Source organism: Typopeltis vanoorti, chromosome 14, assembly GCF_054136105.1.
Source record: "Typopeltis vanoorti isolate ZY-2024b chromosome 14, IOZ_Tvanoo_1.0, whole genome shotgun sequence".
NCBI classification, from domain to species: domain Eukaryota; kingdom Metazoa; phylum Arthropoda; class Arachnida; order Uropygi; family Thelyphonidae; genus Typopeltis; species Typopeltis vanoorti.
In genome coordinates this window covers 35,954,689-35,968,261 of record NC_143562.1, presented here as the reverse complement: position 1 = coordinate 35,968,261, position 13,573 = coordinate 35,954,689, and the positions used below count along the sequence as shown (strand labels likewise).

Sequence of the window (13,573 nt, the reverse complement as noted above, 5' to 3'; positions counted from 1 at the left end):
TTCATTTGTTTTATTTATTTTTCTGAGACATTTCATCTCAAGAGCCTCCAGTTTTCGTATCTATATCTTCTTGAATGTCCAAGTTTCTGAAGCATATAGCACAGTGGGTATTATAATTGCATTATATAGTTTAATTTTTAGAGGTTTGGAGATTTTATTATGTTTCCAGATTTTACCTAGCTTATTAAATGATGACCATGCAGTCGATATTCTATGTTTAATAGTGGTCATGGTATCTAAGTGTTCTGTTATTACTGTTCCTAAATAGCTGAATTGTTTTATCTGTTCAATTGTTGATCCATTCAAGGAGAAGTTTAGTTTTTCTTAGTTTTTTCCAATTATCAAGATTTTTGTTTTGTCTGTATTTATGGTCATGCTGTATTCTTTAGCCTATTGTTTAGTTTGGTTATTAGGTTCACCATTTTTTCTTTTGTGTCTGCTATTATTACAATGTCATCCTGCGTATTTTATGTTATTAAGGTTATAACCATTTAGATTGGTTAACCATATTCTCTAGGTATATGTTAAAAAAGTTATGGGGAGATGGGACATCTTTGGGCTACTCCTTTAATGACATTTATTTTATCTGTTGTTATACTATTGAATTTAATTATTGCTTTCTGAGACTATAATATTTTTCTAAGAAGTTTAGGGTATCTTCATCGATTTCTTTCTGTTTTAATATTCTTAATAAGGTTACTCTGTTTATTGAGTCGAATGCCTGTTTAAAATCTATAAAACAGTAAGAGATATTTTTGTTATGTTCCCAGTATAATTTTGCGTCTTTGTATTATGAAGATCTGATCCAGTGTGGAGCGATTCTTTCTGAAGCCTGCCTGTTCTTCACTAAGAATGATCTCATATGTGCTCTTTATTCTGTTCTGCAAGATTCTTGTAAATATTTTGTAAGCATGGCTGAGTAATGTGATTGGTCTGTAATTTTTACAATTTTTCTTATCACCTTTTTTGTAAATTGGTATGATAATTCCTGTTCTCCAATCTTCTGGTATTTCTCCTGTTTTAGTGATTTTGTTGAAAAGTGTGGTCAGGAATTTTAAAGTTGTTTGCTTTCCTTCTTTCCAGAGTTCTGATGGGATTTGGTTTATCCCTGGTGCTTTGTCAGATTTCATTTGCATTAGAGCATTCTCCACTTCCAATGGAAGGATCATTAAGGTGTCATGTCTTGAGTTAGCGTGGGGCTTTGTTATTAGGTAGTTATTGCTTTCATTCTTAAAGGTTTCTTGGTAGTGTTCCATCCATATTGCCTTTTTATTGCATTTGGATTTCCCGTTTCCTCGCCCTGATGGTTGATCATTGTTAGTGGTGAAAAGTTTTTTGTAATTTCTTTAATTGTGTTATGTAATGTTTTTGAGTTATGGTGTTTATATGCCTCATTGCATTTTTCTGCTTTTTTGTTTAGCCAGTTTTCTTTAGCCTGTCTGTAGAGTTTATCAATTTCATTTTTGAGTTGTTTTTATTTCTTCTGAGGTATGTCTGTTTATTTTTATTTTTAGTTTTCTTTTTTCTTCACATTTTTCTAATATTTCAGATGTTATTCATTTATTATTGGGTCTCTTATAAATTCCTAAAGTTTCCATTGCCCAGTTAATTAATATTTCTTTTCCTATTTTCCAAAGGTTTTCGGTTTCATCTGTTTGAGTCCTTCAATTTTCCTAATGTAGTCTAATCTTATTTTGTTATTTTCTAACTTCCATGTGGAATTTTATCAATTCTGTTTCTTTTATAGTCTGCTTTGAATTTTATCCACATTGTTGCAGAGTGGAGTTCGTGGTCTTTGTCCAGATCTAGGCTTTTGAGCATTCTTACGTTTTTGATTAAGATTTTCCATTTACTTCTAATTAATCTATACAATTTTGTATTTCTCTATCTGGTGAGGTCCAGCTGTATTTAAAATTAGGTCTATGGTAAAACATTGTGTTTGAGATGACAAGGTTGTTTTCTTTGCAAAAATTGAGCATAGTTTCTCCCGGTTCATTTTCGGTTCCAATTCCAAATTTCCCCATTACATCTTTTAACTCTTCTCTGAATGTTCCAATCTTAGCGTTGAAATCTCTGATTATGAGTAGGATGTCTCTGGAGTTTCTATTGTCTATTTCTTTTTGGAGATCATTGTAGAATAGTTCGATGTCTTCTTCATTGTGACTTGTGATCGGTGCGTAAATCTGGATAACCTTTATGTGTAGTTGTTTTTCTTGGCTTTTAGTCTAATTCCTGTTATTCTGGATGAGATAGGCTTAATCACTGTTACACTTGCAATAAGATTTTGTTTTATTAGGATTGTAACTCCTTCTCTATATACAATGTCGCTTCTTCCTGAATAGAATAATTTGCCCTCTGGTATGTTTAAGCATCCTTCTCCTGTCCAGTGAGTTTCTGAGATTCCTATGATATCCCACTTTATCCTTTTCAGATTCTCTTGTAGAATTAGGAGTTTTCCTGCTTTGTATAGAGATGTGATATTTACAGTAGCTATATACTTATCACATTTTGCTGGCCACAGAAGATTTCTCACCAACACTATTTGAGGCTCGTGTTGGCACGTCGGCTACCTCGTATGCGGTAGTGCGAGATGTATTCCCAGTAATCGTGTAATCCATATAAGTTTTTGGCATTTTAGTGAGGCCAGCTTGCCTTTCCTCTGCCACACCCTTTGGTCCACGGCTCCTTATTCTTTATTCGGAGCAACTCGTTGGGGCTTCCCTCATCTGCCACCCAAGGGACACACCTGGTAGGAGTATGGTCTCCTCCAAGAAAATGCCTTTAGCATCCCAAAACACCAATGCCATGACAGAATCCAAACAGCTTTCCTGCTGTTTGGATTCTGGTGTGTAATGGTGAATCCAAGTCTCATCCACAGTAATAAATCGATGCACAAAATCAGTTTTATTCTTGTTAAAATGCTCCAAGCACTGTTCAGAGATTTCCATGCAAGTGTGTTTTTGATCTGCTGTGAACAAGCTTGGCGCCCATCTTGCGCAAAGCTTTTTCATTTGCAATTCTTCATGCAAAATATATGCTATATGTTCTTTTGAAATGCCTATAGTCTCAGCAATTTCATGCACTTTGACTTGCCAGTCATCCGATATCATATCATGCCCTTGATCAATGAATCAAAAATAGTCTTGTTACACTTTTTGGATGTCCTTCACATGGATCATCTTCAAGGCTGGTACGGCCATGTTTAAACTCGGCAGCCCATTTTTTAATTCAAAAATGAAGGGAGAAGTGTGCCCATTCACTTTTATGAACTTTGAATGAATTTCTATCGGCATTAAACCTTCATTTGCAAAGAATTTTATAACCGCACGATACCCAATTTTTTCCATTTCAAGGGATACAGACAACACTTTTGCTTCAGACAGCTTTATAAAACAAACTACTTGATAGAATGACTTGCAATTTCACATGGATGCTTATGACAGATGTACCAACTTAGAAAAAAAAAATCTTGTTACCATCTATTGTTGAGGCTGAGAACTTTTCAGACCACCCTCGTATTAGCATATTCTTCAATATCTAAGTAATCTTATGAGCTACCTTAGCAACTTTAACAATATGCCCTTTAAATGTAGGAAGTTTTTTTACCTTGGATAAAGGTCGAAACCGATTTAGGTAGTGGCCCTTCCCTTAATGCATAGTATCATACATATCTGCAAGGAGATGTGCTTTGCATTATGGGAGATACTAAGGAAAGTGATCAGCGCTTACTCCACCTTTACCACAAATTGTCTCAGACCTGAAAATACTTCAGGCGCAAACTTGACTTACCTGTTTGTTTGCTTACTTGGAAAAAAGGATTAAAACCAAGTTTATAAAATTGCTTGGTATCTTTAACGTATAGTATACCCAAGGTAAAAAACTTCCTACATCTTTCTCTCATCCTGAGATTTTTATTCAATAAGGTCAAAGCACCTTGTGGTAACTCGTATAGATAAAATTTATAAGTTCTGCATTACTTCAACCTTGGCATCTCAGGGTCTGGCTCCCACTGACAAGACCTCAATAAAGGTCGAAACCGGTCTGGTAGTAGCCCTTCCCTTAATGCATAGCATCATACATCCACAAGGAGAGTGCTTTGCATTATTGGAGATACTAAGGAAAGTGTTCAGAGCTTACTCCACCTTTACTGCGAGTTGCCTCAGACCTGAAAATGCTGCAGACGCAAACTTGACTTACCTGTTTGTTTACTTACTTGGGAAAAAGGATTAGTTTGTAAAATTGCTTGGTATCTTTAATGCCCTCTAAACTGCAACTATCTGTCTACCACTTTCTCTAAATTCCAGCTTCATCTATTTCCTGGAAGAAATTTCATCTATCTCCTAGAGGAAATATGGAGGTATAAAAGTTTTGGTGGCTGCAGTGCATAATTCAGAAGCCCTGTGTCACACGGTCGAATTATGATTGGAGTAGAACTGTCATATAGTACAATGTATAAAAAGGGAAATAAAACAATGTGATAATTACAGATGAATTTACTGAGTGTTTCTGCTAAGATTTATGCAAGTATACTTGAGAAAAGACTAAAAAAAAATTTTGGAAAGGAAGCATGGAGATGAACAAGTTGGTTCAGGCCAAATAAACTTGAAAAATAGTTGAGAAATCATGGGAATGCAACAGGAATCTGTATTTAAGTTTTTCATCATCATCATCAAATTCTTGCAAGTACCCTCAAGGGATGTACAGGATATGATAGTACTATATGGAAAATTTACATCATTACTAACTTCCTATCTATAATTTTCCTCCAAATCAGTCTGTTACTTGTCAAGACTCCAACATTATCAGATTTTATGTTTCTGTCATCTAAGGCACTTTGTACCATATCAGTCCACCTATAAATTGGTCTTCCTCTGGGTCGTTTTCCTGCCAACCTGGCAGAGAACACTTCTTTTGCTAATCTTTCCTCACCCATTCTGTTTAAGTGACCATACCACCTCAGATTAGCTCTGTTAATGCATTCCTGGATGCCAACAATGTCAAGTTCTTTCCTAATATCCTCATTTTTAATATGATATTGCCATTGATACCGTCTGTTCACGCCTCTAATCTTTCTCAAGACTCTGATATCTGCGGTCTCTAGTCTTAGGTCAATTGCTTTACTTCTGACCCAGCTCTCAGATCCATAAGTTAAAAGTGGTTTGAACACTGTCTTGTATACAGTTAATTTAGTGTTCCGACTAATTTCTCTCTTATTCCATATGAATTTATTCAGTTGACATCCTACCATACCAGCTTTGTTGATTCTGTTGTCTATTTCCATATTTAATTTACTATCTTCACTAAAAATCATGCCTAGCTGAAATGTTTTACTTGTTCCACAGGTTCCCCGTTCACAACACAGGTGACATTTTCAACAATTCTCATTCTCAACCTATTTTCATTGTCTTTGTCTTTTTAATGCTCACCTTCATACCATATCTATTACAACAGTTATTCAATTTAGTCAGGGGCTCTTGCAAAGTTGTAGCGGATTTATTTAGAAGTATATCATCGTCTATATGAAGCAAAGAGCTGACATTAAAATCTCCAATTCTGATATCATGTTTAATACCACTTTCCTTCATAATGTGATCCATATAGATAATGAATAACAGAGAGGATAATGCACATCCTTGTCTCACGCCAGATTTAACATTAAACCATCTTCCTGTACTTCCTTCAATTCTAACTGCTGACTTACAACTCAAATACAGATTAAGTATTGCTTGATATAAAGCCCCATTGACACCATATAACTGTAGCGTATTGAATAGCTTCTCTCTTGGCACCTTGTCATATGCCTTTTCCAAATTGACAAAACTTAAATAGAGATCTTTGTTATATTCCCATGATTTCTCCACTATTTGTCGTAAAGTGAAGTTCTGGTCCTGACGGCCTCTATTTGACATGAATCCAGCTTGTTCTTCACCAAGCTTTTTTTCCACAATTCTTCTCAACCGTTTCTCAGGCATTCTTGCATATATCTTACCAGGAACACTCAGTAGGGATATACCTCTGTAATTCTCACATTCAGTTTTATTTCCCTTTTTATATATGGGTACTATGAGAGCTCTACTCCAATCATCAGGAATTTGTAACTCTGTCCAGGCACTGAACTATGCAGTGCAGCCACTGTAAGACTTTTATACCACCATACTTCAGCATTTCTGGTCGAATATCATCTACTCCTGCTGCCTTTCCACATTTCAAGCCTTTGATGGCTTTTTCTACTTCAAGTACATATATATATTCCTGACTCTATGCCTGTTGTGTGTTTTTTATCACTGCTTGTTTCATTTAGCAATTTTTCAAAGTAATTTCTCCATACTTCAAGGATATCTTTTTCTCCTATTTTCATGTAACCTTTATCATCTCTAACTCCTTTTACAGTATTCTTTTCTCCATTTCTAAGCTTCTTCAACAACCTCCAGAATATCTTACCACCTTCTTGATATTTATTTTCTATATATTCTTGCCAAAGTGTTCCCATGACTTTTGTTTAGCTAGTTTTATACAGTGTTTAGCTTTCTTACATTTGTCTCTGTATTCTCTAAGAGCACAAGCTGACTTATTTGCCAGCAATGTTTGATATGCTTTCTTCTTTTCCTTCACTGCCTCTTTAACTTCCTGTGTCCACATGGAGTTCTGGTTTTTCTATCCTTGCAGACAACCTCACCACATGCCTCTCTGGCTAAATCAATCAAAGTTTTCTTTAGCGCTTGCCACTGAATCTCCAAGGTTTGGTTCCTGTTTTCAAAGTCTTTCATTTTTTCTTCAATAATCTTTGTGTATTTTAGTCTACAGTTCCCATCTGAGAGCTGCTCAACTTTTATTCGCTTTAAAACTTTCTTACATGTTATTCGTTTCAATACGAAATTCAATTTCATCCTGCTCAAGACTAAATAGTGATCACTTCCAATTTCAAATCCTCTATACACTCTGGTGTCCTGCACCAGGGAGAAAACATCACTATCAACAATAACATAGTCAATGAGACTTTTCTTATTCCTTGCCTCTTCTCTCCATGTGAATTTGTGCACATTTTTATGTTGGAACATGGTGTTAGCAATAACCAGTCCATGTCTTGAGCAGAAATCCAACAGATATTTGCCATTATTATTAGCTTTGCTCTTTTCTCCAAATTTTCCCAAAATATTTTTGTATGTCTGACAATCATTTACTACTCTGCTATTTAGATCCCCAACAAGGACCAACTTTTCCTTTTTCATTGTGTCAGTTGCTTTTTCTAAAGCCTCAAAAAATTCCTCCACTTCTACCTTAGTTGAATCTTCTGTTGGACCATAGGCACAAGTAAGTCTCATTGTCCAATTCCCCCATTCTGATATTAGCCCACATCACTCTATTTGAGACTGCCTGCCATATAAGAATATTACTCGTATTTTGTGTTGAATACTGTGTCTACTCCTTCTTTTCCTTGATTGTCATTTCGTTAATATAATATTTTGTATTTATTGTTCAGAAAGATCTCACCAGTTTTTGTCTTTTTTGTTTCAATCACCCCTATTATGTCGATCTGGTATTTATCTAATTTCTCAGCTAGCTCCATTTCTTTGCCGTTCAGGCTTCTTATGTTGATAGTACCGATTTTTAACTCTGGTGATGTTGAGTTGGGGTGTTTTTTCAGATTTGTTCCAGTAGCTGACTTTTCGCTGTTTGCCCTGGTTCCCTGGCGAAAACAATGGGGGTCATGTTTAACCGGGTGACACCCCAGCTGGTATGAAATTTTGTCATATTGTACCATCATTTTGTATATTGTTTCAAGCCAATAAGAATACAATTTGGTCGGTTAAATCCCAAATTGCCAGCCCATCCTCGTTCGTTCAGTATCAAAGTAGATACCCACAGGGTGCACCACGAGAAGGTGAGGATTGGACATTAGGTCATAGGCCCTTTTCGGTTCTCCGCATTCCTTTAAAGGTTATGTGGAGGTCTCCTCTCAGTTATACAGTTTTGACCCTTAAGGACCCCATTTAAGTTTATAGATGTGTAAAAGGCATATAACAAGGTGCCAAAAGAAAAGCTGTTCAAAATGCTACAGTTAAATGATGTAAATGGGACATTATATTGAGCAGTGCATTGCATATATTTGAGTTGTAAGTAATTAGGTGAAGGAAATAGAGAAAAATGATTTGATGATAATTCATTGTGGTGCATATTTTGTTCCACTCTTATTCATCTATATGGATCACATTATTAAGGAAAGTGGTATTGAACCTGATATCAGAATTGGAAATGTTAATATCTGCTCTTTACTTTATGCAGATGGTGGTGTACTTCTAAATGAATCCAGTACAAGTCTGCAGATTCTTTGACTAAACTGAATATTTATTGTAATAAATTTGATATGAAAATCAGTATTAAAAAAGGTAGTGAAAATAGGCAAAAACATTGAAAACATCAACTTTATCCTGAATGGAGGATGTAGAAGAATTAAAATATTTCAGCTATTTAGGCACAATTTTTAATTAAGATGGCAAATTAAATATGAAAATAGACAACAGAGCAAAACCTGCATGGTAGAAAGTCATCGGAATAAATTTATATGGAATAATAGAGAAATTAGTCAAAGCACTAAACTAACTGTATACAATACAGCATTCAAACCAATTTTAACTTATGAAAATTATAGTTTTATTTCTAACTCATTTCTCAAACTGGGTTAGAAATTAATCTCTTGATCAATGCCTTTTGACAAGAATATGAGAATTCTGGGGAAAATTATTACAGTAAACAGATGGCATCAATGATAGTATCATATTAAAAATGAGGATATTAGGAAATAACTAGACATTGTTAGCATTCCAGAATGTGTTGCAGAGCTATCAGGTAGTATGGTCATTTAAACAGAATGGGAGAGGAAAGGTTAGCAAACAAATATTTTTCCAGGATAGTGCAAAAAAAAAAAAAAAAAAAAAAAAAAAACCCTCAGGAAGACCAATGTTTTTGGTAGATTGATACAGTTAGAAGTGCCTTATAAGGCAGAAATATAAGATCCAATAATATTGGAGTCTTGGTAGGTAACAGATTAATTTGGAGGAAAATTGTTGACATGAAGTTAGTAATGATGTAACTTTTTCATGTAGTACTATCAATTCCTGTACGCCCTTTGAAGGTACATGTCAGGGTGATGATGACCTCCAAGGACTTATTGTGGGAGATCACTTTACTCTGCTATACCCAACTCATCATCCCACTTGTTTAATCCTTCAACTACTAATACCATCAACAAACAATGCCATCTACTGCCTACTACTACCACCACCAACTGTACTTGTCTGTAAATTGTGTGTATTCTCATGGCCAATTTGTCATGAGATGTGGGATGAAAAACTCTAGTTTCTAGGAAGAAAAATCCTACTACCTCCATATGAGATTGACTAACTCACTTTCAATTGAAGAAGCCCATATAAAGATTATTCTTATCACAATGGGAATTGAACGCAGTTCTTTTCTAATCGAAGCATGCAATGCCTTGATGTTCTTTCATTGTTGAACGTTGTTATCATGGAGTGACAAAATTGTCTAGCATGCCTTTCACAGCAGCCATGCCACCATGGGATTCGAAACTGCCACACGTTGGAGAGCAGATGCGCTATCTACTTAGCCAACCAGGCTGGCCGATTCTGTTATATTAATTCGTCATTATCGATTTCCTGATATGTACTCTCAAGGGGTGTTCAGGCTACTATGACAGCACTACATGATTAAATTTACATTATTATTAATCTCCTATCAACAGTTAACTTCCAAACCAGTCTATTACTTGTGAGCCCTCCAATATAGCAATATCTAGCATTATGTGCTTCTAAGGCACTTTGGTCTGAATCAGTCTACCTAGATCTTGGTCTCCTTCTGGGTCTCTTCCTGCCATTGTAGCACCAAACATCTGTTTTGCTAGCCTTTCATCACCCATTCTATTTAAATAACCATACCGCCTTAGATTAGCTCTGCTGACACATTCTTGAATGCTAATAATGTCAAATTCATTTCTATTATCTTAATTTTTAATATTATTCTGCCAATGATACCACCTATTCACTCCTAATTTTTCTCAGAGTTCTCATTATATATGGTCTCAAGTCTTTGATACAGTGCTTTATTTCTAACCCAACTCTCAGATCATTAACTGAAAACTAGTTTGAACACTGTTTTGTATACTGCTAGTTTGATGTTTTGGCTAATTTCTCTCTTATTCCATATAATTTTATTCAGGTGTTATTCTGTTGTCTATTTCCACATTTAATCTGCCATCTCGACTAAAAACTGTGCCTAAATAGCTGAAATATTTTCTTGTTCTATACAATCTCCATTCAAATTGCAGCTGAAGTTTTCTATGCTGTTTCTTCCTGTTTTCATAGTTTTGAATTTTTTTTTTTTTTTTTTTATTGCTGGATTAATTCAATGTTCATAAATAATTTTTTTAAGCTTTGTTCTTATTTGTGTTCTGCATAATGTGCAGCTCATGCCTACAGTTTTCATTCGTATTTTTTTTTTTTTTCTTTTATCATTTGAATCAGCAATACCATATTTTTGATCCAATACAATTTTTTTCCCCTCTTTTGACCTGCAGCCATGAGTTTAAAGGAAACTGTCTCTCTCTTCTCAGTATGGTTCCTAGTTTATAATCATGCCAATCCATTTTCAGTTTCATTTATACAGTTTTCTACAGTGTTTATACAGTTTATTTCAATATAAATATAAAGAGTCAATAGGCTTAACTTCGGCTATGTAACATTATTTAAATTAAGGGGATATTAAATCCCACATTATTTTAAAGCCAAATAAGAAACTTAAAGATCGGAATCAAAGAGTTTCATGCCGAATATTGTAAACTATAAAAGTTTCGGCAGATTGTAGCTTAAGCTAAGGCAACTCGTAGCAAAGGTGGGTGAAGTTCTGATCATTATTCTCAGCATTTCCCATAATGTAAAACACATCTTCTAGGAGATGGATGTATGATGTTATACATTATGGTGGAAGGTCACTATCCAGACCGGTTTCGACCTTTATTGGGGTCTCATCAGTGAGTAGGTAGACCTAGATAATACTGAGGTTATAGCGAAAAGAACTTATATACGTTGCTATATGAGTTGTCAAAAAGGTGCACCCATAAATTACTTAAATATAAATATAAAGAGCCAATAGTCTTCACTTCGGTGATGTAACATTATTTAAATTAAGGGGATATTTAAATCCCACATTATCTCAAAGTCGAATAAGAAACTCGGAGATTGGAATCAAAGAATTTCATGCCGAATATAGTAAACTATAAAAGTTTTGGCGGATTGTAGCATATATAAGTATGTAAATTCTTTCCCCTATAACCTCAGTATTATCTAGGTCTACCTATTCACTGATGAGACCTCAATAAAGGTCGAAACCAGTCTGGGTAGTGACCTTCCACTATAATGTATAACATCATTATAGTGGAAGGTCATCATTATAGAGTTGCCCTAGTGTTGAACTATGTGCTTTAGCTTATGCTACAATCTGCCGAAACTCTTATAGTTTACTATATTTGGCATGAAACTCTTTGATTCCGATGTTTGAGTTTCTTATTCGGCTTTGAAATAATGTGGGATTTAATATCCCCTTAATTTAAATAATGTTACATTGCCAAAGTGAAGCCTATTGGCTCTTTATATTTATATTTAAGTAATTTATAGGTGCACCTTTTTTTGACAACTCGTATTGCAAAGTATATAAGTTCTTTTCGCTGTAACCTCGGTTTATTTCATTTATACAGTAATTCTAAATTGCATCATGTTATTCTGTTTATAGTATCAGGAAATGATATTTTTTCCCCATGTTCAAAAACTTGAGAAATATATCATATAACTGAAAAATTTGTAAAAAAAAAAAAAAAAATGTAGAAGAATTCTCCATGGCAAGTGGAACTCTTGCAAGGTTTTTAGCTGTGTGAAAAGGAATCATTAATTACAAAGAAAGATTAATCTAAGCAAGAAAATATTAGTTAATTAATGTTCCCTCTAATTTTTTTTATTTAATTTAATTTAATTTTTTTTTTTTAACAGCTGCACAGACCTGCTACTGCTCTGAGCAAAAATTTTTATACAACCTGACAGCTGCACGACACGAAAAGTTTTTTTAGTAATATACATGCAAAACCCTGTCACCTTCGTATGGGCTTTGAATCTATCTCACATAACTTCAGGTTTTTGCTGCTGCAGCTAGATGACTCTAGTAAAGTAATTGCTCCAGCCAATTATCACTTTTCCATCTGTTTGAAAATAGGAAGGCCACCTATTTTATTCCTAGCGATGCTTGCTGGCAAACCAAATTACATGACCTAACTGGACTAATCCAATGGCTGTTGATAAACATTAATTAGAATACATAGAGCATCAGGAAAGGAAAACCAAAACAACTGTGCAAATAATAATTTTGAACCTGCACAGCGGCGATTCAATGTGTGCAAGAGCAACTCAGTCACTGCATGCACACATACTCATGCAACTTAGAGGGGAACATTGTGTTATCCTAAAACATCTATGACTGGTGTAAACATTGATTTATGTATGTTAGTATATTTTGCTCATATATCTCCCTATGCATTATTTCTCTATTCTCCGTTTTTACTGCAGTGAATGTTCAAAAAAAATTTTTTTGAAATTATTATCACATAATTTACTTATTTATGATTGCTGATGAAGTAATAACTCATGGAACATTATTTTCTAGGTAAGTGACCTGCCATATCCATTCAACAGTGTTCAGCAATTTGAAAGTAGTATCAGGCAACCAGCTGGTTTTACCTGGACGTCAGAGACTGCCTTTCAGAAACTCACTGCCCCTGAAATTCTAACAAAACTTGGGAAAATCATAGAACCAATGGATCCTGATTTAGTTTCTGGTGAAGAATCTAAAAGATCTTTCAAAAAAAAGAAAAAACTAAAACAGAACATTCAAAAAACATAATGTATATGTGTGTGTGTATATATATATATATACATGTATCTATATAAATAAAATCTATCCAGATTTAAATGAAATTGGTTATGTTTTTTTTTTAATATAGTTCATGAATTGCCAAGCACTTAAGCTACTGAAAAAGCTAGGCAGTTATGTCTCATTTCACCAGTTAACCTCCTTTCCTTTTTAATAATTGCAATCTCACATCTTCTATCTGTAAGCAAAAATTAGTTGCTCTTGAAATTTTAAAGTTTATTATTCTTTCTTTTTCATAATTTTCATTGATAAGTTAAAACTTCTGGTCATGTAACATATTATAGTGCCAAGTTAAAACTTCAGCACAAACAAAATTAGCAGCACTATGTTTGATGACATGGTGGTGGCTTTTCCCTTCAGTCGTTTCCGACCCTAGGTGACTTTGTAGACATTTCCCACAAAGTGTTCCTGATGATATTTTCTCCAGGGTAATTCAGCATTGCTTCCCTCCCCCCTCCCCCAATTTTATCCGGGCTTGGGACCGGCATATGGCTGGGACGTATTCTCCATGCATGTTCACAGAGCACTTTTGGATAGCATCAATCTTAGAAAGGTATTGTGATTTATAGAGCATTAGGAGTTA

General features: G+C 34.7%; 1 protein-coding gene across 4 annotated transcripts in view; it reads left to right on the top strand.

Moving 5' to 3' along the window:
• The window catches only part of LOC150099367 (U3 small nucleolar RNA-associated protein 14 homolog A), a 247,894-nt gene extending 234,880 nt beyond the window's left edge, over positions 1–13,014 (top strand). For all 4 annotated transcript variants that reach the window (XM_090403927.1, XM_090403929.1, XM_090403926.1 and 1 more), the window contains exon 16: positions 12,724–13,014. In XM_090403927.1, the coding sequence (XP_090260053.1) occupies positions 12,724–12,960 (237 nt within the window). In that variant the 3' untranslated portion in view covers positions 12,961–13,014. The remainder of the gene's footprint in view (positions 1–12,723) is intronic.
• Positions 13,015–13,573: the final 559 nt, after the last annotated feature.